This window comes from Dufourea novaeangliae, unplaced genomic scaffold, assembly GCF_001272555.1.
Source record: "Dufourea novaeangliae isolate 0120121106 unplaced genomic scaffold, ASM127255v1 scaffold65, whole genome shotgun sequence".
Taxonomy (NCBI): domain Eukaryota; kingdom Metazoa; phylum Arthropoda; class Insecta; order Hymenoptera; family Halictidae; genus Dufourea; species Dufourea novaeangliae.
This window is the reverse complement of record NW_015373961.1, coordinates 530,279-552,133: the sequence shown is the minus strand read 5'-3', so window position 1 is coordinate 552,133 and position 21,855 is coordinate 530,279. Positions and strand designations below refer to the sequence as shown.

Sequence of the window (21,855 nt, the reverse complement as noted above, 5' to 3'; positions counted from 1 at the left end):
TCAAAAAGACGACGAACCACGAAATCTCCGATGCAATTAAAACGAAATTGTCCCCCTCCCTTCTTCGTAGCTATTTTCGGTCGTGAAACGGGCCAGATAAATTCGAGGTTAATTTTAATATTTCAATTGTTCACATCGCGGTTATGGAAGATGGCACCCACGAGGATGTGGGCGTACGGACACGCGAGCGATTACGCATAGGCGACATAAGGTATCGCTTGGCCGTTCGAATTCGCGATAAGGAAAGCTGTCCCAGGCATTTCGTTGCGTCACTTCATCGGATCCTAGCTATGCGCGTAATTAGAGACGAGTGAGAAGCAGGGTTGGGGAGAATTTTATTCGAATAATACACAGTGAAAAGCAGCAGTATCTAAGGGTATCGTTCTGAGCTTTAAACAGATAATTCCGAATTAAAAATAGTTGTGTGAACTTATAGTATTGGGACATGTGCCTCTTTTCTAAGGGGACAGGATAGCATAGACTTTTCATTAAGAATTTCTTTACTTTCAATGTTAAGTAACTTTAATATGCTTTTGTTTACGAAATGCTTACGTTTATGCCACAGTGCTTGAAGGTAGTGGAATGGACGCTAGATTGTTAGAGCTTCTGTTGAAGGTTTCCAAATACTAAATATCGACGTAGATGTGGCATCTAGCCTTTTTCCACTGAGCCCATCAATTTAAAAATAATATTTTCTGTGACTCTTGAACGTTCGAAAATGTATGAAAAATATTATATGCAGCTCTTATTATCGATGGACTTGGGCCGCCACCCCTGGGTCTCATTCGATCAGTCACAAAGGAAAGCCAGAACCGTCGTGGAAACGTTCGGCAAATTGTAATATCGGTTTGTCTCGCTATTTATACCGGCGCAACGTTACGCCATACCGGGAGATTATTCATCAAGTTCCATTGGAATCGGTCGGTCCCTCTCTGGACGGGGATGTGTGTTGCGGTTGCCTGGTAGTCTCGAACCAAGTCAGTCGGTCGGTCACTGTCGTCGTCGTGTCGCGTCTCTCCATCTCTCGAATCTCGATACATTATCCTGACTGGACGGCCGTAAGGTACTTAAGCTACGGTTCCACGTGACAGTAAATCGTATCTTTTACGGTCGTGACGCTAAATGTTATGACCTATTTTTTCGTCGTGAAAACTAGATTTCACGTTGTCGTGACATTGGTTTATATGGTCATAAAGTTTCACGACAACGAAAGTTTTATTGTCACGTGAAAACGTACCTTTAGTTCGCGAACAAGTGTTTCCAGAGTACGCTCGCGATTATTGTCCGCGGCTCCCTCCCCTCTCCAGTGACACACGCTAGAGCAGCGCCGGTTGTATTTAAAGGTCTGTATCCACACACCCTTTGTCGTCTTCTTCGCGTTTCCTTCTCCAGCTCTTTCTCTCTGTCTTTGTTACGCTGATCTTCGTCCCCAGTTTCCGTCTGCTATACTCGTTTGAAAGGTACTCGAACGAACCAGGCTACAGTATATTTGGGTTGAGGTATGCAAAATTCTACCAATCCTTAGTAATCTGAAATACAGTAAATTTAGTTTGTGGATATTAATTTGAAATGAAATAACTTTGTTTTTATTGGGTGTACTTTATTCCTTGGTGTTTTTAATGGCTTATCGAAGAGTGAGTAGTATAAATAATATTGTTTTAAATTTTCTGTGATTACATTTCATTATATTTTTAATTTTCTATGGGTTGGTAATTTTTTGCAAAATAAAAATCACAGAATTATGAGATCCATAATGTGTTTCACTAATTTTCTATCATTTTGAGAGTTGCTGGGTTTCTAAATAGCTTGGCTCATTTCTGCCCGCGTATTAATACCACAACTATCAAACAAGACAAAATTACTTATCAGTATTGACAACGTTACTTGACACAAGATCTTTTGCAACTTTTATTACCATATGAAAGTAAAGAAATTAGTTCATTTTGGGTCTTTTATGGCACAAGCGAAATTTCGCCCCCAAATATTTAAGTAATCTAGATTAGTATAAAAAAAACTTTTAACATTCAATTTTAAAAACTATATTAGATTTTTAGATTTTTCAGATTTTTAGATTTTTTGAAAACCTATGAGTTACAAAAATAGATCTGAACATAAAAGACCCAAGGGGTGTGTCGGAAGCAGTGAAAATAACAGGCGTTACGGAGGGTTGATCCACCTTCCAGATTTCACTCGTTATTCCCTCCGATCGGAATTCTCGTCCATCGTCGGTCGCCGTGAATTTATTCCCGACGTTGCATCGACGAACAGGAAACGTTTGTTTTGCTTCGTATCTCTTTTATCTTTCCAAGCGTTTTCAACGTAACCCGGTATTATTCTTAGCACCCGTCACGGTGGCAGACGGAGATTCGTCTTTTATCAATTCGAGTCGCAAGTGACAGTACTCGGAATACCTATTTACTTTTATCATAGCGTCGATTTGGCCCCTCACTCCCTGCGATTGTCTCTTATTACTCTATTTCTTATGATCCTATTGATGGTAAACTCCATTGCGATAACCTTACTGATCGAAGAAAATATACGTTGAATTAGAGTATCTTTAAAAATAAGATCAAAAACTTCCGTTGCCAAATACAGAACGAGTCTAATCAAAATTTCTTCGTTATATTATTCTTCGACATTGTTCCCTTTCGAATCCTCAGAGTCGGTCCATCGATGTCGTTATAACGCAACGATACCGATCTCGTCAAATTCTTCCGTTCTAGTCTGCAAAATACACCGACATGGTTCCTTGCAACTTCTTCTTCATGAATGTTGCGCGGCCTATTGGCACGTGCCGATGACATATCCCCATATGTTCAGTTTTGCCGATCGACGTAATGGAGACGCACCTTAATGGAGTGTATACTCCAAGTTTAACAATAAGTCTATAGTCCATCCTACGAGTTGAACTATATAAAGTAAGGAGGTGATGATCATTTAGGGGGGACCTGGACAGAGACCTAAGCCAGTCAATATAGTAAATTCTCAATGACTGTTCCTCGGCACTGAATATTAAATATTTCGTAAACTAATTGCCATATGCGGCTGAAACGAATATCATTGACTTCACAATTCCAAGATTTATCAATCTGTTAAACCTCATTAAAAAACCAGCCTGAGTGCCTCTTTTTGTCACTGTCGAGGAGCCTTGGACAATAATCGAAGATTTACTGTATTCTGAATCTGTCATTAACTTGTTTGTACGAATATACTGAATCTGCGATTAAATTGTTTGTTCGAAACAGCTAGCAGAACGGAGCTGCCATCCCAGCGACTCCTCCACATGTGGACATCGCCGTCCCGACTCAGGATCGGCCGAGCACCCAGGAAAAAGACAACACCATAAAGCTGATAGCTGCTGAGGCAGCAGCTACCGCGACCGGTGAACGATGGAGAACACCAAGAGGAAGCTGTCCTTCCTTGGTTTTGGCAAAAGGGTATCGGTAAGCAGCCTGTGATTCACATCTTTTTTTTTTTTTTTGTTCTTTCGACCAGTCAGGAAACGGTGGTTAACCCTTTCCTGGCCTGTGGTTTCGTTCTGAGATCATACTTTAAACGTTTTCCTGTACAAGTTCCAGACGTTTGTGCAGTGAATCCGTAAAATCCACAAGTCCAATAATAGCCTGACCCTTACAAGGCGCTATTATTCTAACTCTATTGGTAGATCCATTCATTTAGACGTCGAGAAGCATCGAATACCTAACAGTTACTATTCCTCCTTGCCACAATACCGTCCATCCTTTATTGTCAATTGTTACTGGATTCCTACGCGTGTAGATGAATGGGAATGAGTTTTTACGATACGGCGAAATTCAAAGACCACGTAATCCTTTTCAATAAATCAAAAACAAAGCAATGTCAGTATTTAAAGATTGTAAAAATTATTTAACAATCAATTTGTACAACTTGTAAAATCTCGTTTTTTGTGCAACAAATGCTTGTAAAAATATAGGTACTAATAGTATCAGCGATTTAACTTGTAAATTTAAAAAAAAGAGGACTGTCTCTGCAGAACAGAAATCTACCAGCAGTCACAATTTATAAATCGTAAATTCGTTAATATTATTAGATGGTTAATTATCGTGGCAAGGGGTCCGATAATTAAAAATATTATCCGGTGTGTGATCCACGAAAGCAATCGTCCCCCCAATTCTCGAAGTCGTAAAATTCACGCGGATATTCTGTATTTCAATTATGTTTGACGAGACAGCTGGAAATTATTATCGAGTCGGAAGTTTACGCGGAGACGAGGCGAAGATTGGACACGTCCTATTACGCGAAGTCCCGTGAAATTACTTCGAAAGACTTACGTAGTGCATATACAAGGTGACATAAAAAAAAGGGTTCATAATTTCACGGGTGGATAGTACTTGCCAAATGACGAAAAAGGTCCTGACAAACGTAGGTGGAAAAATGACAAATTAATTATCAATTATATTTTCAAGTTATAAACATTTTATTCGTACAATGGATTACCTTATCGTATCTTCTTTTCCTGGTAGCAGATGGTTGTCTGCAGTTTTTATTAGTTTTTTTCTACAGTTTTGCAATTTAACAAGTAATTGTCGAGTAAAATATTGGGATCGCTTTCCAGCGACGTTAGGTAACGTTTCAACTTTATTCCCATATACATTGGTTATTGTATAAAATTACAAAATGACGGAGTTATACAAGATTGTACACTGGTGGTGGCTGGTCAGGATCTTGTCAGTTGCTTTTAGATTAGATTCCTTATACAATTATCTCCAATGTAACCTACGATTCTTTTGATATTTCAAATTGTTGATTTTTTAAAGATCCGTATACTCCGGTGACAAAATTAATTCTCTTTATAAAGCTGCCGTTTTCATATTTTTCGCAAAATTATTCAAAAAATTAAACGCTACATTCCAGATAATTCTTATAAGGAATCATATTTCCAAATTTGGAGTCAATCGGAAATGCCTCACCCTTACACCCAGGGGAAAAAAGTGGCCTTTACCCTACTGTAGGGGGGAAATAATTGGATTTTGTTCCTATTCCCTAGAGGAGAAAAATAATATTGCAAAATTTACCTTAAGATAAATATAAAAAAAAAATTGGCTTCCCCCCAAATAATAAGGTGGCTACGCCCATGAATGTTGCCTAACATACCTTGAAAAAAGATCACAGTATTTCGTCCGATAATGACCTGTCAGAAGAAGCCACTTGGAAGAGATTTTCGAAGTGTTGCGAGTCGGTGTAGGTATATAATCATCGGATCCCACGCCGTTTAAAGACACTTACGTTTTAGGAAAACGATTCGGAAGCTCAGGTGACACAAACCGTGCCCGTTACGTGATAGAAAGATAGATTATATAAACGAGAATATTCTCGTCCGGGAAGGGTTGGAAATTTCCTTAATTACGGTTTGAAGACGACCGAAGGACGATATTACAAGGAGACATGTTTTCAGGATTTCTCGTAATTCAAAAAGTAATTAACTCCAAATATATTCCCAAGAAAATTAATTTTAAATATAAGATGTCAAGCAACCAGTGCTTTGGCACTGTTATTTGAAAAAAAAAATGCAAAAACTAGACTCACTTTGGCCTGTGAATGGGCCATTTATGAAGCATCGTAGTACAGTAAATCCTCGATGAGTGTTCGAAGGGTCATGAACACTGACATAGAGAGCTGTAACGCTGACTTTTTAATGAAATTTAGTGCAGTGATAGAGCTTGCATTTCTGAAGCCAATGATATTTGTTACAGTCGCATGTTACCATTTGTTTATAAAATATTTAATGTTCATTGCAGATGAGCCTTCGAACACTCATCGAGGATTTACTATATTCATAATTGACTCTACCAGATCTAGCCACTTCAGTGAAGGTCCACACGAGTCTAAAAAAAAGGGCCATTCCACGTGAGATCCGACAGACGGTCAATTATATGACGAAATAACGAGGCTGGCAACGGAACGTAGTATTCTGAGAAACTTTCGTCTCTGATCGATGTCACGCGTCTCTAGGGGGAGGCGTAGCGTGGTGTTCTTTAGGTGTCGAGGCGATTCGATCCGCCTGCTGCTCCGCGTGTCGTGTTAAATGGTTATTGACCCACGACCGTCAACAATCAGGCCAATCAGCCGTGGCACGAGCTTGTCCCGATTCTCTTCGAATCCATGCCGTCGGGAGTGTTAGGCGTTAAACACGCGGTTTAAAATGATAATCCGTGACCAACCGCATCGCGTGTACTGGTATACTAGTCTCGTTCTGTACAGTAAATCCTCGATGAGTGCTTCTGGGCACTGAACACTAAATATTTCATAAACTAATGGCTATACAGGGTGTCACCTAACGTTTGCACCTCAAATATCTTTGCTGTTTTTAAAGATATGGAAAATGTTTTAAGGACTCACATGATGCCAAAAACGCTCATCTTCATTTTTTTTAAACGGCACCACCCTTTTATCCGTGACCTTGAATGATTATAGTCACTTAATTCCTAATGTACCAGTATTCATCCTAGCTCTGTGATTAAGCAGTCTTCTTCGTCTTGAATCTAAAGTCTTTCGATTAATTCTACAAAAGTCTCTATTTCCTTGTTTTCTGTCGGTACACACTAAAATCCACAATTCAGATTTTCTGTCGATTATTTAACCAATGTTTGTCTTACCCCTCAACTTCTAGATTCGCGTTGTCATCGTCGAGCACGATTGGATTTCGTTCAGGATGACAAAGCGTAGCGCGATATTTGTTCAGCCACCGCGGTAGTTGCATAAGTTCCGCGAGGATTGAATCCAGATGTGCGTTGATTATTATTTCCAACGATTCTGATCTTGGGTTCCTGAGTCGAGAGACGATGTTACGATTCGTCGAAGCACTCGTCCGTTAAATGTCGAACAAATATATACAAAACGCGATTTGGTACTCCGAGAAAACTTGAAACAACTATTCTATGCACCTAGAGTAAATAAAAAAGTAACGCTGACGTTTTCATTAAGGTTTCTCAGAGTGATAGAACTTTGAATTCTAAAGCCAATGATATTTATTTCAGCCACATATGGCCATTAGTTTACGAAATATTTAATGTTCAGTGCAAGAAGCCTTCGAACACTCATCGATGATTCGCTGTAATATTCAAAGCATGTCTTGATCGAAAAAAAAAAACAGGGGAACAATCTGTCCATCACTCGTGGGTATATTCGCCAATTCTGGCACAATTCCATCGTCGGAAATCGATATTCATAAGCGGCTCGTGATCGTAGTACGCGTTAACGCTCGTCAGAAGTGATTCGATTCGTGCTCTCCGCGAACGCTCGATCAAAGATAACATTTTATTCAGGGTTGGGTATGCCTAGTCAGGAGTCCGAAGAAAGAGTGATTTTTTTTCTCAAAAATTAAAGGAACTTTTCCAAAAGATATTATAGTATTTGCTCCTTATAATAATACATTCCCCTCACATTTTTTTGTATTTTCAAAAACAAGTGAGACATTAAAGGTAGTCATGTTAGGTGGGACATCCTGTATATCTGATGGGATCCACTTCGAAGGACACTATATCAATATTCATGAGTAAATAAATATTTTTCGATATAAATAAATTGCAGGAACTTTTCGATCGAACCTCCGTATGTAAGCCTTCTTCTGTGTCCCCGTGGTGTCGCTCCTTCCACGATGCACCCGTGGCGTCGTCGAGGGGGAGGGCACTTACGCAAGGCCGGAAGCCGTAAATTCGATTACAAGACCGACACACCGGTGTCAATCGTGGCCGCAGTAGATCATAAAGGTTGAGATTGCGCGGCAACGTTTCGACGAACGGAAAAAAAAAAAAAGAAGGGGGTAGTGGTCGCACCTTTTATGGGAGTATGCTGCTGCGTGTCGGTTTGCCGGAGGAGGATCCATTCCATGGTAACCCCTGCACCCGTCAAGGTGACTAACCACTTTCTATTCCGTGTCCACCCTCTCGCGTCCCGCGTTAAACGATTTATATCCCGAGCTTCCTAGGAGCTTATCGCCCGTTACGCCGTCCCGACCACGAGTAGATGATGGGATCTGAAACGCTTCGAATTTGTATACAGACGAAACATTTATTTATATAAATGTACATTTATTTACGTTGTTGGTTTATTCTTTCGTAAATTACAACATATCACTTTGGATAAAATCTTGTTACCGATTAACTAATAAAAGCATTATTATTTGTTTAATTTTAAATATACATTACTATATCGTACTGTATATATTATATTACATTATGCAGAATACTATATCAACTTTAAATACGATTCTGTTATTGAATAAATAATATGTATAAGGTAAATTTATTTTTTCAGAAATTTTGTTCCAATCGTTGGGAAATCTTTTTGATTATATTTCATTGTATTTCTCACATTTCTTGGATATCAACATTCGTACTATGTGTACTTCAAAGTATAAAAATGAATAACGTAAGTACATGTATTTATGATAACTCAAAATTTCGGGATTTTGTTTAATATTTTATGTCAACGGTAGTGAACTTGAACGAAAGTACTCGAAAAGCTTATAAGTTGGGTGAATAGTCATCAAGGTTTCATAAACCTATCGAAACTCTCGGGACTTCTGAGACGATCAAGACTTTAATAACCTTCAAGACGTATAGAGACTTTCAACACTTTCAACACTTTCACCCCTTTCAAGACTTTCAAGACTTCCAAAATCTTCAAGACGTATCGAGACTTCAAAGCTTTTCAAGACTTTCAAGGCTTTGAGATTGTCGATAATTATTTGATATTTCTAATATTATTCCAAAAGTATCCATACACGGATACTACAAAAAAATGTAGTACATTTCTTTTAAGGATTCGTTCGAATACGTTTAAATTCGTGTGACCGACGGTATGTGATAAAAACGAAAAGAGCAACATACGGGTCAACATTAACCCATTAGAGATTTCCGCTGGCCCGCGAAACCACCGGTACTCCAACGGGTTCACGGTAACACACGTCTTCTATTATCCGCGAACCTCGAAGAAGTTCAAGGTCGAGTGACCCGCCAACTTATACCCCCACCCCGTTCCCTGCACGTGCAGAGAATTTAGTTTCTAAAGCTTGGTCTGACGTAACGTCGCCCCGGTTGCTTCCTATTGCCCTCCCCACGCGGGGATTAAACAGTTAGCTCGATATCCCAGCAAGCTTAAAACCACGTGTCTGATGTCCCATCCAGTTCTAAAAACTCGAAAATATTGTGGAAGGATTCGTTTAGAAAACTTCGTTTTACAATCGTGGTCTCTCTAGAATCTCTAGCAAAGATTGTGCACGATTTGTACCTTCACATTGCTTTCCACTAAAGGAAAAAGCATAGAGTAAATCATTGATAAGTGTTCGAAGACTCCTCGGCACTAAATGTTCAGACGTCATCCCCACCACTGGACGTTTGACTGGTTCCACGAGGGACCCCCCAGTGGTGGGGGTGACGTTTGAGCATTCAGTGCCGAGGAGCCTTTGAACACTTATCGAAGATTTATTGTATAACGAAGTAGCTTGAAAATCTAAGCGTTCCACACAGGAAGACGAAAGGGCTTAGTGGTACATTACAAGAAGGTCAGGTCGATAATAGGAGTACCGGGTCATTGGAGGAGACACGTTATTTTTAACATTCGCGCTTGGACAAACAAAAGCCATCGTCTTCCTCTCGATTGGTCGCGCGAGCTGGCGATAGTAAAGGTTTCTTTTTGTCGCGAAGCACATCGTCTAAATTCGACGCAGTATTAACTACAATTTTCATATGGCCAATTTTTAAGTCTCAATATTTTTGAAAATTTGTTCATAAAAAGGTCAATTTCTAGAACACCCTGTATACACGAATTTTGAAGGATATTCCCTTAATTAATAGTTTTTCTGTTACTGTACGACGCTCCACGAATGTCGTCGACAAATCGATCGTTCGAGAGGAGCACGCATCAATCCGAGACGCTGGATGTGAATCATCGGAACTAGATAATGGCACCCCTGTCGATTCCATTCACGACGTCAACCGAGAAATTGACTTCACTTTGATCGAGCCGCGATTATCAGAGTCAATTAAACTTCTTCGTTCCGGGTCCCGTTGTAAATAGCGTGACTATCATTACCTGTTTCGAGAAGCGGCGTGTAGAATACCTTTTCCCGCTGGTTGGATCATCAATCCTGTTCGGTACGCTTGGGGAGGGGGGGACTCGAAAAATGAATTGTTCGAACGAATATAGAGAAACTTCGTGATACGCTACAACCTAGCTTTGATCGAGACCACACTCGATATTGTACGACCTGACGTCAATCAACAACGCTTCCTATTAGACACAATAATAATAATATTTATTTATAAACGGGTTATGAACCCTTTGGCACAATATAAAAGTATATAGAACACAAACGAAAAGTTTAGTTATACCATAATACGTAAAGATATACAGTAATGTCTTGATGAATGTATAATTGTACAAAAAGTTTAACAAAATTCAGAAAAAGTTCTACAGGACTGTATGAAGAATTACAAAAATAAACGACAAAAAAGGAGAACAAAGTTACAAACATAATAACAAGAATGTACAGAAAGTTAGCGAGTACAAACACAGTTAGCGAGTTAATCACTTAAAAATGGCAACATGTTCGTGTTCTGTAGCAGGGACGAAGCAGAAGCATTTAACGTGCAGATCTTCCCGCAGTAGTTATCGAGACTTTTCGTGTCTCTCTTATCAGATCCCTGGAATATAGTCTCCGCATTAATTTCACATGAAAGTAAGCGATTCCATTCGGAAAACCGTGAGAAGAGCAGACGATCTTGCCCTAGAATATGAAAATGGTGCTTGGGCGGTCGGAGCTCACAGGAATAATAAACACACCGCAATCGATTTTCGTCCGGCTTTCGGCAGAGGGGGGAAGGGGACACAGAGCCAGAGAGGCTGTGTGCAGTTCAGGTTCAAGGTCGCTGGAGTAGGAAACGAGAGATACGTGTGTGTTTGTGTGTAAACGCTCGGTCGATGCTGGAAAAGCTCTCCTCCTCTCTCTCTAACTGCCACTTCTTGGTTCTCTTCGGTCCTCCGATAGTGCAGCGCCACCTCGGCCGCCTGCCAACTGTACCCCTTTTCCTTTCAGAGATTCTCGTGCCGCCCGTTGTCTCTCACGCTGGCTACGAACACGTCGATGGATTCTAACCCTCTCTGTTCTTTCGATATAGACACTGCATTGCTGTGTTCGTACATCTAATATACAAGGTGGACCAATACTGATTGACTTTCAACAGTAAAATTACCAAAGCAGTCAAATGACTGGTTTGTAGACCCTTGCAAAAATGATTAAAATGTAACAGTGTATTTTTGGAGATTCTTTTATCGCGTATTATCGGATATTCATAATCTCTCGATGAGTGCAACGTACTCGGGTCAGCTTCGGAGCATTCATGGCATCATATGTAATTTGTTTGCAGTCATAAATTTGTTTTTCTCTCGCTTAGCGTCTGTTCACTCTATTTGAATCGATTCCAGAGGGGAACACCCCCAGTGGTGGGAATAACGTCGCTTCTCGTGTTGCATTCATCAAAAAATCAATGTAGTTTATGAGTTACGACCATAACCATGACTGAACCTACCATTTCGTAACACACTCTAGTGTATCCTGGTACAAGTTTCGTTCCTCCATTTCTGTGCTCGTGAATAAACCATAAATTCCCGTCAACTTTCTGATTCCGTACAACTAAAGCGGAACGTAATTTATTTATCGAACAGGTGACTCGCCCTCGCCCACGGTCAAGTCCTCGGTGGGCATTCACGGTCGGGGAAATGCATTATGCAGCCCGAAACACAAATCACAACACTCGGATTCCTGATTTGTATTGCCAATTGTTCACCTCGTCAAAATTTCTTATTCTATGCGCGCCCGTGTTTGCAAGCCAGGTGGGCAAACAACGTGGGGGCGGGCACATCGACTCGTTCCGGAAATAATATCAACTTTCGCCCAGGATCTGTGGGTGAAGCGGGCGCGCAATGTATTCTCCGATCGGTCATAATTCATGTTGCGTCATGTCGATCGTCTTCATAATTCATTGGCTCCGCGGCGCAGCTGTGTGCGATTGATACGATCATGCGTTAATAATGCATCCCGCGGGAGTTTTTGATTAGCCGATCGCAGTTATTCCTCCGCCAAACCCCCTCGTTTCCGGTGGTCGATATAACGATGGACTTTTCGTAGATGTTTCCGGGTCTAGAACTCTTATCGATTGCTTCCGGTGTTTTCAAACGATTTTACGATTTTCTTTGTTAGAAATAAAATAGGATAAACGTTGTTTAAAATTTTAGCATAGCTCTATAATCATGCCACGCAGTATAGTCCTGAAATGACTATTGTTTCTTGATTTTATAAAAAAAAAAAAAAAAAAAAAAAACAATTTTTTTGTCCCCGATACCAAAAGGATGCAGCAAACGGGTTAAAACGTTTCATTGATAGAACCAATATATAAGCAGTTGTTTCAGATGATTGTTGACACACCGTGTATAGGCCATCGCTATCGGTCGATAAGTCGTTCGGCGCGACCTAGGCCTAGGTCAGGTTGCGCTGGTCCAGGCGCGCCGTAGCATCCACCAGCTGCACCGCCAGCTGAGAGAGAGAGCTTTCTCTCCTTCCTCAGCGAAACCGCTCTGCGACGATTTACCCCCACTCTTCAACCCCCTGCCTTTCTTTCTCCCTCCCACCAGCGTGGTTAACTTCTTTCTAACCTCTACTTCCACAGCTTGCGAGCCCGTAGAAGGGCTTCCTCTAGAGGGGTGGGGGGAGGGGCAGATTTCACGGCCGACTGACACTTGTTGCATCCCCGCAACATCGACCAATGGCTAGAGGGCTGCCTTTCGATAGTACTTCCGGAGCTGTACGACCTGAACGGTGGTACATTTTTTTTTTTTTGTTGTTCTTTCATTCGCGAACCGTCTATTTAGAGAGGCGCGCGCGCGGGTCGCCTGTCCCCCGGGAGACTGGAGCTAAATGCCCGGTGCACGGGTCGATTCCTAAATTTGTGGCCCTGTCATCCTTGCGTCTGTGATAACACGGAATAAAATTGTGCGTGACAAATAATCATTATAATTTTCGTCTTCGCTGGAAAGGTCGTTTGATTTGAACTTTCGGTTGAACTTTAACTTTAAGCTGTGTAAAGTGGTATTGTTCGAAGTGTGTGTGTTTAAAGGACAGAGGGTTTGGGGTTTAACCTTGTGTTAGTGCGATTTTAGTATTTATATGGTGTGTGTGATTCATGGTATAGAATACCTGGTTGTGTTTGTGCACCTTCGTTGTATAGTGTGTGTGTAATATTCAGGTGTTTCGAGAAGCGTTTTTGGAGTAGAAGGAAGTTAGAATCGTGAGTGTTAAGTGAATCCTGATTTAATCACGGGTAGGTACGTTAGATATTAGGCGTAGAAATTAATTCGTGATCTTTTTTTTTATGGATTTGCTGTTTATTTACGAAAAACGGAAATACAGTCTAGTCTTGAAAATATTCCCCCCAGTTTTTTTTACATACTTACGCCCGTTTCTCGGGTAGTTGGCGTATCCCCTCTTGCAAAAATAATGAATGTTTTGAATCAATAATTGTAAAGGCCACGAATTAATTTTTGTGCACTTAATACGTTTGTGGTGGTCGGTGGAACGTCGACCGGTCGCAGAATATCACGTGGCTAACTTTTAACCTCTTAGATGTGTTGCCGCTTTTTAAAAATGTCTACCTACGTTGTGTGATGACGAGTATACTCGTCCAACACAGAGTATATGCAGCTGCTATAAAATTAAATTAAATTACAAGGAAATAGCACATGTTTTTTTTTTTAAATCGATTTATATTATTTACGAAACAAAAACATTCATAATTTTCCTGTTAAAGAAAGATTTCGAAAAATGATGTAAAAAGAACTAGTCTAGTCGAGTAGCCTCAAAATATTCTAAAATGCCTAAAATTTACAAATATGGTTTAGTTTTCGCAAATATTTTCATTTAAATAAGAAATGGTAATTACTTTTCTCGCATGAAATTTATTTCTTTAGAACGAATATACTCGTCATTCACAGCTGGTTAAAGTATATAACCATACATTTTTACACCCTGAATATCCTTACGGGTCAGAAATCGATCTGGTAGATCCCATTTCACCGACCTATTATCGTGCAATCGATCCTCCGACTCTGTTGAATGCTGAAACAATAAAGTACACACTACTCGGGTAGGCGAGAATATTCCTCTTTACACCTGAATTACCCGCGTATTCAGCACACGGAACATATGTACGTACACCCAGAAACGCTCTGTAGCTTCCTCTTGTTCGCCGTTTCCATCGATCGCGCGTTTGGTCGGCAATATTCGAGGCTCTTGAAATTACCTAAATGGAACTTTAATCGGAAAGTCCACTCTGGGTAGAAAATCCGTTCCCAGTAGACTGCGTGAAATATGCATCGTGAGATTCCCTTTGAGGAATTCAGACCTCGGAGCAGACGATTCCGTGTGGAAAAATCGCAATCGTTCGAAGAAATCTGGTATCTGTAAAAATAATTTTTTTATCAGAAACTGAGAGATAAAAATATGCTTTCAGTATTGTTGCATGGATTTCAACCCTTTCATTCCCGAAATATTTAAAAAGGACCAAAGAAATATTTTCTTATATTTTTGTGTATATTACAAACCATGTGTATAATTGATTCACAGGAGCTTTTTAACATATTGAAACCGCCTAATGCCATTTGGCAAATTCTTTCAATTCTACCACTTGTATATACAAATAATTGACATTACAAAATTCAACCCTCTTGACATATCTAAAACAAATTACAGTTTTATAAGCTCTCATTGTATTGCTACCAATACTCGAATTCCAGCAAACGAAAAAAGCAAAGGGCAATAATGTCTTACTTTAATAAGCCTTTAAAAACATAAAAAAAATTTGTGTCACCTATACAGGACCAGAATATAATTATTAAACTATCATATACTCACAGATGTGAAAAAATACAGGATACTAATATTTTATTTCGTAATTTAAAATACATAGCCATATCGCACCAGTGGGAATGAAAGGATTAAAAAATTGAATGGTGCCCAAAAATGAACCAGCCCCCACTGTGCACCATCGTCATCGTCGTCCCGGGAGAACCATGATCGGTCCCGGAGAAAGACAGGGGTAAAACCTTTCGGGTTGGATCCGTCGTTCGGCCGCGACGTATGGGGTTGATATCGATCGGGTACCACCACCCCAGTACCTCCATTCCCCTCCTTCCCTTTCATCCCCCTCCCCCTCCGTTTCGTCCATCCCCAACACGACCCGTTCTGCGGCTCTCTGTCTGTTGGTCGCCCGGCAGCCGTCTACCCTCTCCGTCAGTTTAGATTCCTCTAGCTACGGAGGCACAAGAGTACCGCGACCAGAGACCCCCCGGGGTTGTGTCACTTCGGCCCGGGATGCCATGCCCGAGGCCGCCGCGAACACCACCGGGAAGTCGTTTCTCCAACGGGCGTCGGGCAAGGTTCTACGTTGGTTGCGCCGCTCCCTGCGGACGAGCCACCAGGTGTGATCACTCGTTTTATATACATACGTGTTCACCGGGCCGGGACCAGTATCTTCTGCACCCCCAAACGATCACGAGCTCAGCCTCCGTGTCTGTTCTTTCGTACCTGAGACTATTTGGTATTTGAGTATCTCTTGTATGTTACTTAAGATTCTTCGTACCTGAGTTTCTTTCGTGTATACCAGAGTTTGTTTCGTATATACCTGAGATTCTTTTGTATGTACCTAAGATTATTCATATATATTTAAGATTATTAGTATTTACCTGAGAGTCTTTCGTGTATACCTGAGATTATTCGTACCTGAGATTCTTTCATATATACTTGAAATTCTTTCGTTTACACCTAAGATTCTTCGTACCTGAGATTCTTTCGTATATACCCGATATTCGTTCCAGAGTTGGGCACGATTTCATTCGAATAATACACAGTGAAGTGCAGCAGTATTTAAGAGTGTCAACCTGAGCTTTAAACAGTTAATGAGATTAAATCATTGTTTGCTAAGTGTCTATTCATTCAAGAGGAAGTGTAATTTTGTTATAGAAATTTAAATTTCCACGTTTAATCAATCAAAAATGCCGAAGTACTTTTTTTATCTTTTATTCGTTATTCGAAACTCTTTATCTAGATAATGAATTTGCCCATTTCTGATCCTTTCGTATGCACCTGAGATTATTTCGCGTATACCTAAGATCTTTACTTTCTTAGTATATGTATACCTGAGATTGTTCATCGTCCTGGAAAACGTTCGCCAAAACCATCTCGCGATCAATCGGTGACGGTCCTTTTGTCGTGAGTTGGACGATGATCTACAACATTGTGTGTCTGTGTGAGGGGGGCTGGATTGTGTGGTAAACATGGTTTTTTTTTTGTACCTTGTGAATCTTTATTACATGTGGTCTTGGAACACTTTTGCGTTGTTTCTGCACGGCGTGGATAGTCACAGGACACCACTATTCTCTTTCTGGATCCTTCTAGACCTCTTCCGTTTTGTGATCTACGCGAATTGCTTCGAAGGAAAGAATCGCAGTGAAATCGAGTTTCTTTATTTTGGTGATTGATCCTCTTGTCAGTATATCAGTGGAGAGGATCTGCCGCGTTTTTGGACTGGCCTTGCAGTATTTCGTGTTTTTTAAATATTTTTTTCTGATCCCTTCGTGCAACTTTAATCCTTTTCACTCTAACGATGAATCTCACTCACCATTCTATTCCTTACATTAACTCGAATAAAAAAGTTATTTTCTATTTAAGAATTTTTAACATGGGGGGAAGTTATGCAGTGCGCGCGGGAAAATCCAACATACATCTCCATCATCGAACAAGGCTCGTTCGGGGGCCATTCGTCGTTACTCGATGACATCAGCGAGGTCATTAACGATCACCAACCGTTTGCACTCAGGGGGAATTTACTGTTTTTTCTTTTCTTCACCTCTGTTAACGGTTCCTGTTCCATGAAACGATTGCAAACAGCCGCTGGCGAACGTTAATTATCGTGAAAGGTGCTACACGAGCGGATAAGCGAGAATAATCGAAAGGGAAGACCGCTACCACTTGGAGATCGCAGCCGCGAACGAATCCAGGTGAAAGGGAAATTCAGTTCGCTGTGACTCGTGTATACGAGATGTGTAGAATCGTGGTTGCAGATCATCAATTCGCGACGGATAGGCATAAATCGGACGATTTGAAGAAAATTAAATTATTAAATGTTAATAATCAATAATTAAATTATTATTCTCAAAGATATTTAATCGGTGATCCTCAAGAATCTTTCGAACGTTCGTTTTGATTCTTGTCCCCCACCCTTGATAGGTTGGTGTCCATTGATCCACCAGGATCGGTATGTGTGTTGTGTAACAAAGAGGGGAACCATCAGTATTGACCAATGATTCTTTTGTCGACGTAAGTGATCGATGGGTCTTGAAAGTCTTAAGTCTCGAAAAGTTGTATAGGTCTTGATCGTCTTGGAAGTCTTGAAAGTCTTGATAGTTCCGAAAATCTCAAAAGTTTCAATAAGTCTTCGAAAGCTTAATCTCGGTATCTGACAGAAGCATTTTGAATGCTTCTGGCCCGAACAGTATCGTGAGAAGTATTAGAAATACTTTTCTAAGATACTGGAATACTCACCTAAGCTTTCGAAACTTTGAAAACTAGCAAGAACTTTCAAGACTTCTTTTAAACAACACAACTTCTATGTATTCAAGTCTGACGCAGAAAACTTCCAATAGCAAATAATTCACAAAACTTTCAAATATCTGACCCCTATTATAAGTGATTTGTAAAGAGGAAAAAGTACGCCATATACATAAAAGTTTTATTAAAATCAATTAACTACATCAAATTCGGGCCCCTCTGCTTGTAAAGACTTTTTTAAAAGTATCTTTTCAGTTTCCTCGTTTCTCAGATTTTTCTTCTTTTTTTGGTGCGTCAGGTCGACGGTCATGGCGCGGAAGCGGGACCGGAACTCGACGAGGAGATGGAGAAGGTTTTCGCGATGGACGCCGGGGAGAAGTTCGACGTAGCCCGGTTCGGATCAACGTCCGAGTCGGCTGGCTCCGATCGAAATCGAGATCGGGACCGAGGACCATCATTGCGACATGGCGATCGCGACTTCAATCGTACGTATTATATATTATTCCGATGTTCCCTCGATAATTAACACTATCGGAGCTCTGTTGGTAGACTCTGGCTCTGATTGGTCGGGGTTTTCTGTTAATATCTCGTTAACAAAGCCTCGGAGAATATTTTTGCTAAGGAAAAACTTATTCAAAATCACCTCACGAGTGATCCATTTCAGGGACTTACGACACTTTTGTTACACGCTTTAATTATTCTCTTATTTGTCTCGATACAAAAAAAATGCTTCGAGAGAGAAAGTTATTGTATTTCAGGAGGGAAATTAAGCTGTGACTGTGAAGGTCAGGAAAAATGCTTTACGCCTTAGGCGTTCCTTTATGGAATAAATCATAATGTGTTTTGGGGATTTCAACCTACCTTTAGATCCGACTGAATGCCTCGAGTAGTAATAGTTTATTAACGTAATATTCTCTGTTTTGCACGCAGAGCACCGAAAGAGAAGTTACCCACATCCGCACATGCCTCTGAAGAGCCTTCATTCGAGATCTATGCGACGACATCTCTCACCGTAAGTGAATCCGAAACAAGGAGATCCCAAAAAAAAAAAAGAACGGAAATAATGAAACAGAGGACAAGTATACAATGGCGAGCATATCTGTCTATATTTTTTAAAAAATTGTTTCCAACGAAAGTTGCACGTTCCATGGAAGAATCTTTGTTTTTCTACATCCTTTACGCATTAAATTTTGACAGTCTTCTTGATTTTTTCATGTAAATGTAATCTTAGTTCATTTTTGACTTTCAATTAAATTCCATTTAATTTCTGCAAAGAAACATAGAGCGTTCAGTTTAAAGAAAAAATAAAAATATCAAAGTGACCTTCGTGTACAATATGGAAGATAACAGAGGTAATTATAAAGAATAACGGAGATTCGACACCGTATTGACATGGAAGCGTCGTAAACAAAAGATCAGACTACCTGAATTTATCGGAATTTCTCTGACACCCTCATCCAAGTAAAAAGTGTGCCGGGCACGCTCTTATTAGACAGACCTTATATAATCTTAAATTCCTGTCGCTAGCATAGTCACCCTCAATATACCATTCGTTTGAAACAATTTTTTTCCTGTACAATGCTGCCCAATATATACCTGAAATTTACAAACGGAAAAAAAGCATTTATGCTCGCTACTCTGTGGGATCGGTAAACAAAAAAAGAGGGGAAATAATGGAAAAGAAAAGGGAAACGAACCATCGCCTCTGTTCACAGCGAAGGATCCACAGCGGAAGTCGGCCCAGAAGAGGAGAACGGTCAGGTCCACGGTGGAAATGGCGGCGGACACGAGGTGGACGGTATGGACAACGGTGTGTCGACCAGCAGTACCGTTCAAGATGTCGACGAGGAGACCGCGGAGGAGACGGAGAACGCAGCCAGCAGCGAGAGCGAGGCTCCGATCTCGGAGAGGGCCGCTTCCGGTTACAGCGACAGCCCAAATGTTGGTAGCCCGCGTGTACAGTTCGAGCAGATCAAAGAGGAGGACGTTCCCACGTCCAGAGAGGACGAGACCACCACGTCGAACGTGGCTGGAGGTGCGACCGGTGGCCACGACGAGGACCGGAAATGTCGCAGGCACCAGAAACACGAGCACAAGTAAGTAGAATATAACAGAACTAATGTTTCTATTTTTTCTAATCTTTATAACTTTTTTTATTACTTTTTTATTACGGGGCACCTTGATAATTTGCTAAGTCCTTGAAAGGGGTGTTTCAAATAGTGTATTAAAAAATATACGATTCCATTAAAAACACAAAGTTTTGACCTTTATGTGACCTCTACGCGTCCACATAAAAAAAGTTACTGACATCAGAGAGTGTGCCCCCTGATACCATTTAACTTTCGTCTGAAAGATTTTTTATTATCGTCAATAGTTTCGGAGATATTCGAGTGGGTCGATTTAAATGGGACACCCTGTATATTTTAGACCACCTGCATTACTTCACAGTAGCATAAGCATTGTCCACGGAATTTTAATATCCTCTAAATAATATTTATTTCAGACCTTTAACAATTACCCTTCAGTCGAGAACGATCACCAAAGTTTGGTAGGCGATATTTAGCGCGTTTACCCCTACTGTACGCGATTGCTATCTGCATTTGAACTCTTGGTATCCGGGTAACGGAGATTGTACATACACTCAGCTAATATCTGATTACCTGGATTAGTACTATACTAGGGTGTAAAGTTACGACAGGGTTGTTCAACACGAGACCGCCCCCAGAAACTCTCCAATCTTCCTTCCCTATCTTTATCTGCAATGGTACGGTCTCATCAACCGACCGATCCGACAGTTGTAATCCTTTGAAAATCTCGAAAGATTTATATAATTATCCGTGTACGTGTTCTACGAGAAAAACTTAGAGTTATATACCATAAACGTCAAATCGTATGTACATCTGCAGGCCAAATCATAAAAAAAAAACAGCTGACAGACTGAGGTATGCATCAACCCTTTCAGCATTATGCCCTTCCATCGCCACTTCTCACTTTCACTTTCCCCAATCTATCATCACTCTTCCACTCTTTCCTACTCCTTGCAAAATTTCAGTGCTGGACAAAAGAAAGTTTATTCAGAAGAATTAAAGAACTTTTTTATCATAATTTTATAGAAAGGAACTGTCACTTTTGACCCATGCTTTACTGGCCCAGTGGCTACTACCAATAGGATTAATACCAGCTGATAGTTTAGTACCTAAAATTTCACTATGGATCAAAAGTGATCCGAATCCATCTGTTTTTTGTTATTAATTCAAGGGGTAACTTTAGGCTGCACAAGCTAGCGTATCGAAATTAAAACTTGCATACATCATTTCTATTTATACTTATGTATGTGTCTGTGTTTATCTTCGTTTGCCTTCGAATTTTTGTCACCTTCGCGCGCTATAGGTCCGTATGATGTACATATATCGTCGAGTTTGCTCAATAGGGCTACGAACGGTGTTTGGCTCCGCGATTCAGACTCGTTGGTAGACACATACAGACAAGCTGATGCTTCTTCCGTAAACGTGATTATGCCAAATGACTGTCAGCCCACAATCCTCAAGAAGAGCCAACAAACGAGAATTAATATTCGAAGCATGGTGAAACAGTGGGATTTATTGGTGTTTAAAACTACCTATTATTTACGTGTATACACAAAGAAAACCCGCTCGTCCGATCGGAACCTCGAGGGAAAAAAGCGTTAGACCTCGTTTATAAATAGTTCCGTCCACGGTTACATCATCGATGTTAAAGGTGTACCGATAATTTTCGTGAACAATGTTGGAGAACGCCTTGTTCTCCACGAGGTCGCCAGAAAGAACCGCGACAGGTGGATAAAAGTGGCTCGGTATATTGTCCTCCATACTATATTAACTCGTTTGCATCGTTCTGGTAGCTTGTACAAAAATTTTTTTTTTTTTTTCGTAAAATCAAAAACCAATAATATCCAAAAATGATGTTTCTGAAGTGTTTTGAGGATTGGAAAAAACGCTGGCATAACTATGTTACATCTAGACTACGCATGCTTATACATTTACAGCATCCTTCGATTTAGAAAATGCAATTAAATAAAGGTTTCAGTAATGTTTAATGCTATCTATGTCTAGACGATGTTCTACTCCGTTTTTATTTTCAAGTATTATTTTTAAGTTATCGTCTTCGATTCGATCGTAGAAAAAGCTTTTTCGTAGGTTAACCGATGGAAAAGAAGTTTATGTATCTACGTTACA

The 21,855-nt window shown here is 40.4% G+C and overlaps 1 protein-coding gene across 1 annotated transcript in view; it reads left to right on the top strand.

Moving 5' to 3' along the window:
• LOC107186628 (band 3 anion transport protein) overlaps positions 1-21,855 on the top strand; it is a 56,572-nt gene that overhangs the window by 21,828 nt on the left and 12,889 nt on the right. The window contains exons 2-5 of the mRNA XM_015574525.1: positions 3,246-3,443; positions 17,940-18,126; positions 18,572-18,653; positions 19,357-19,737. Of these exons, the coding sequence (XP_015430011.1) occupies positions 3,390-3,443; positions 17,940-18,126; positions 18,572-18,653; positions 19,357-19,737 (704 nt within the window). The 5' untranslated portion in view covers positions 3,246-3,389. The remainder of the gene's footprint in view (positions 1-3,245; positions 3,444-17,939; positions 18,127-18,571; positions 18,654-19,356; positions 19,738-21,855) is intronic.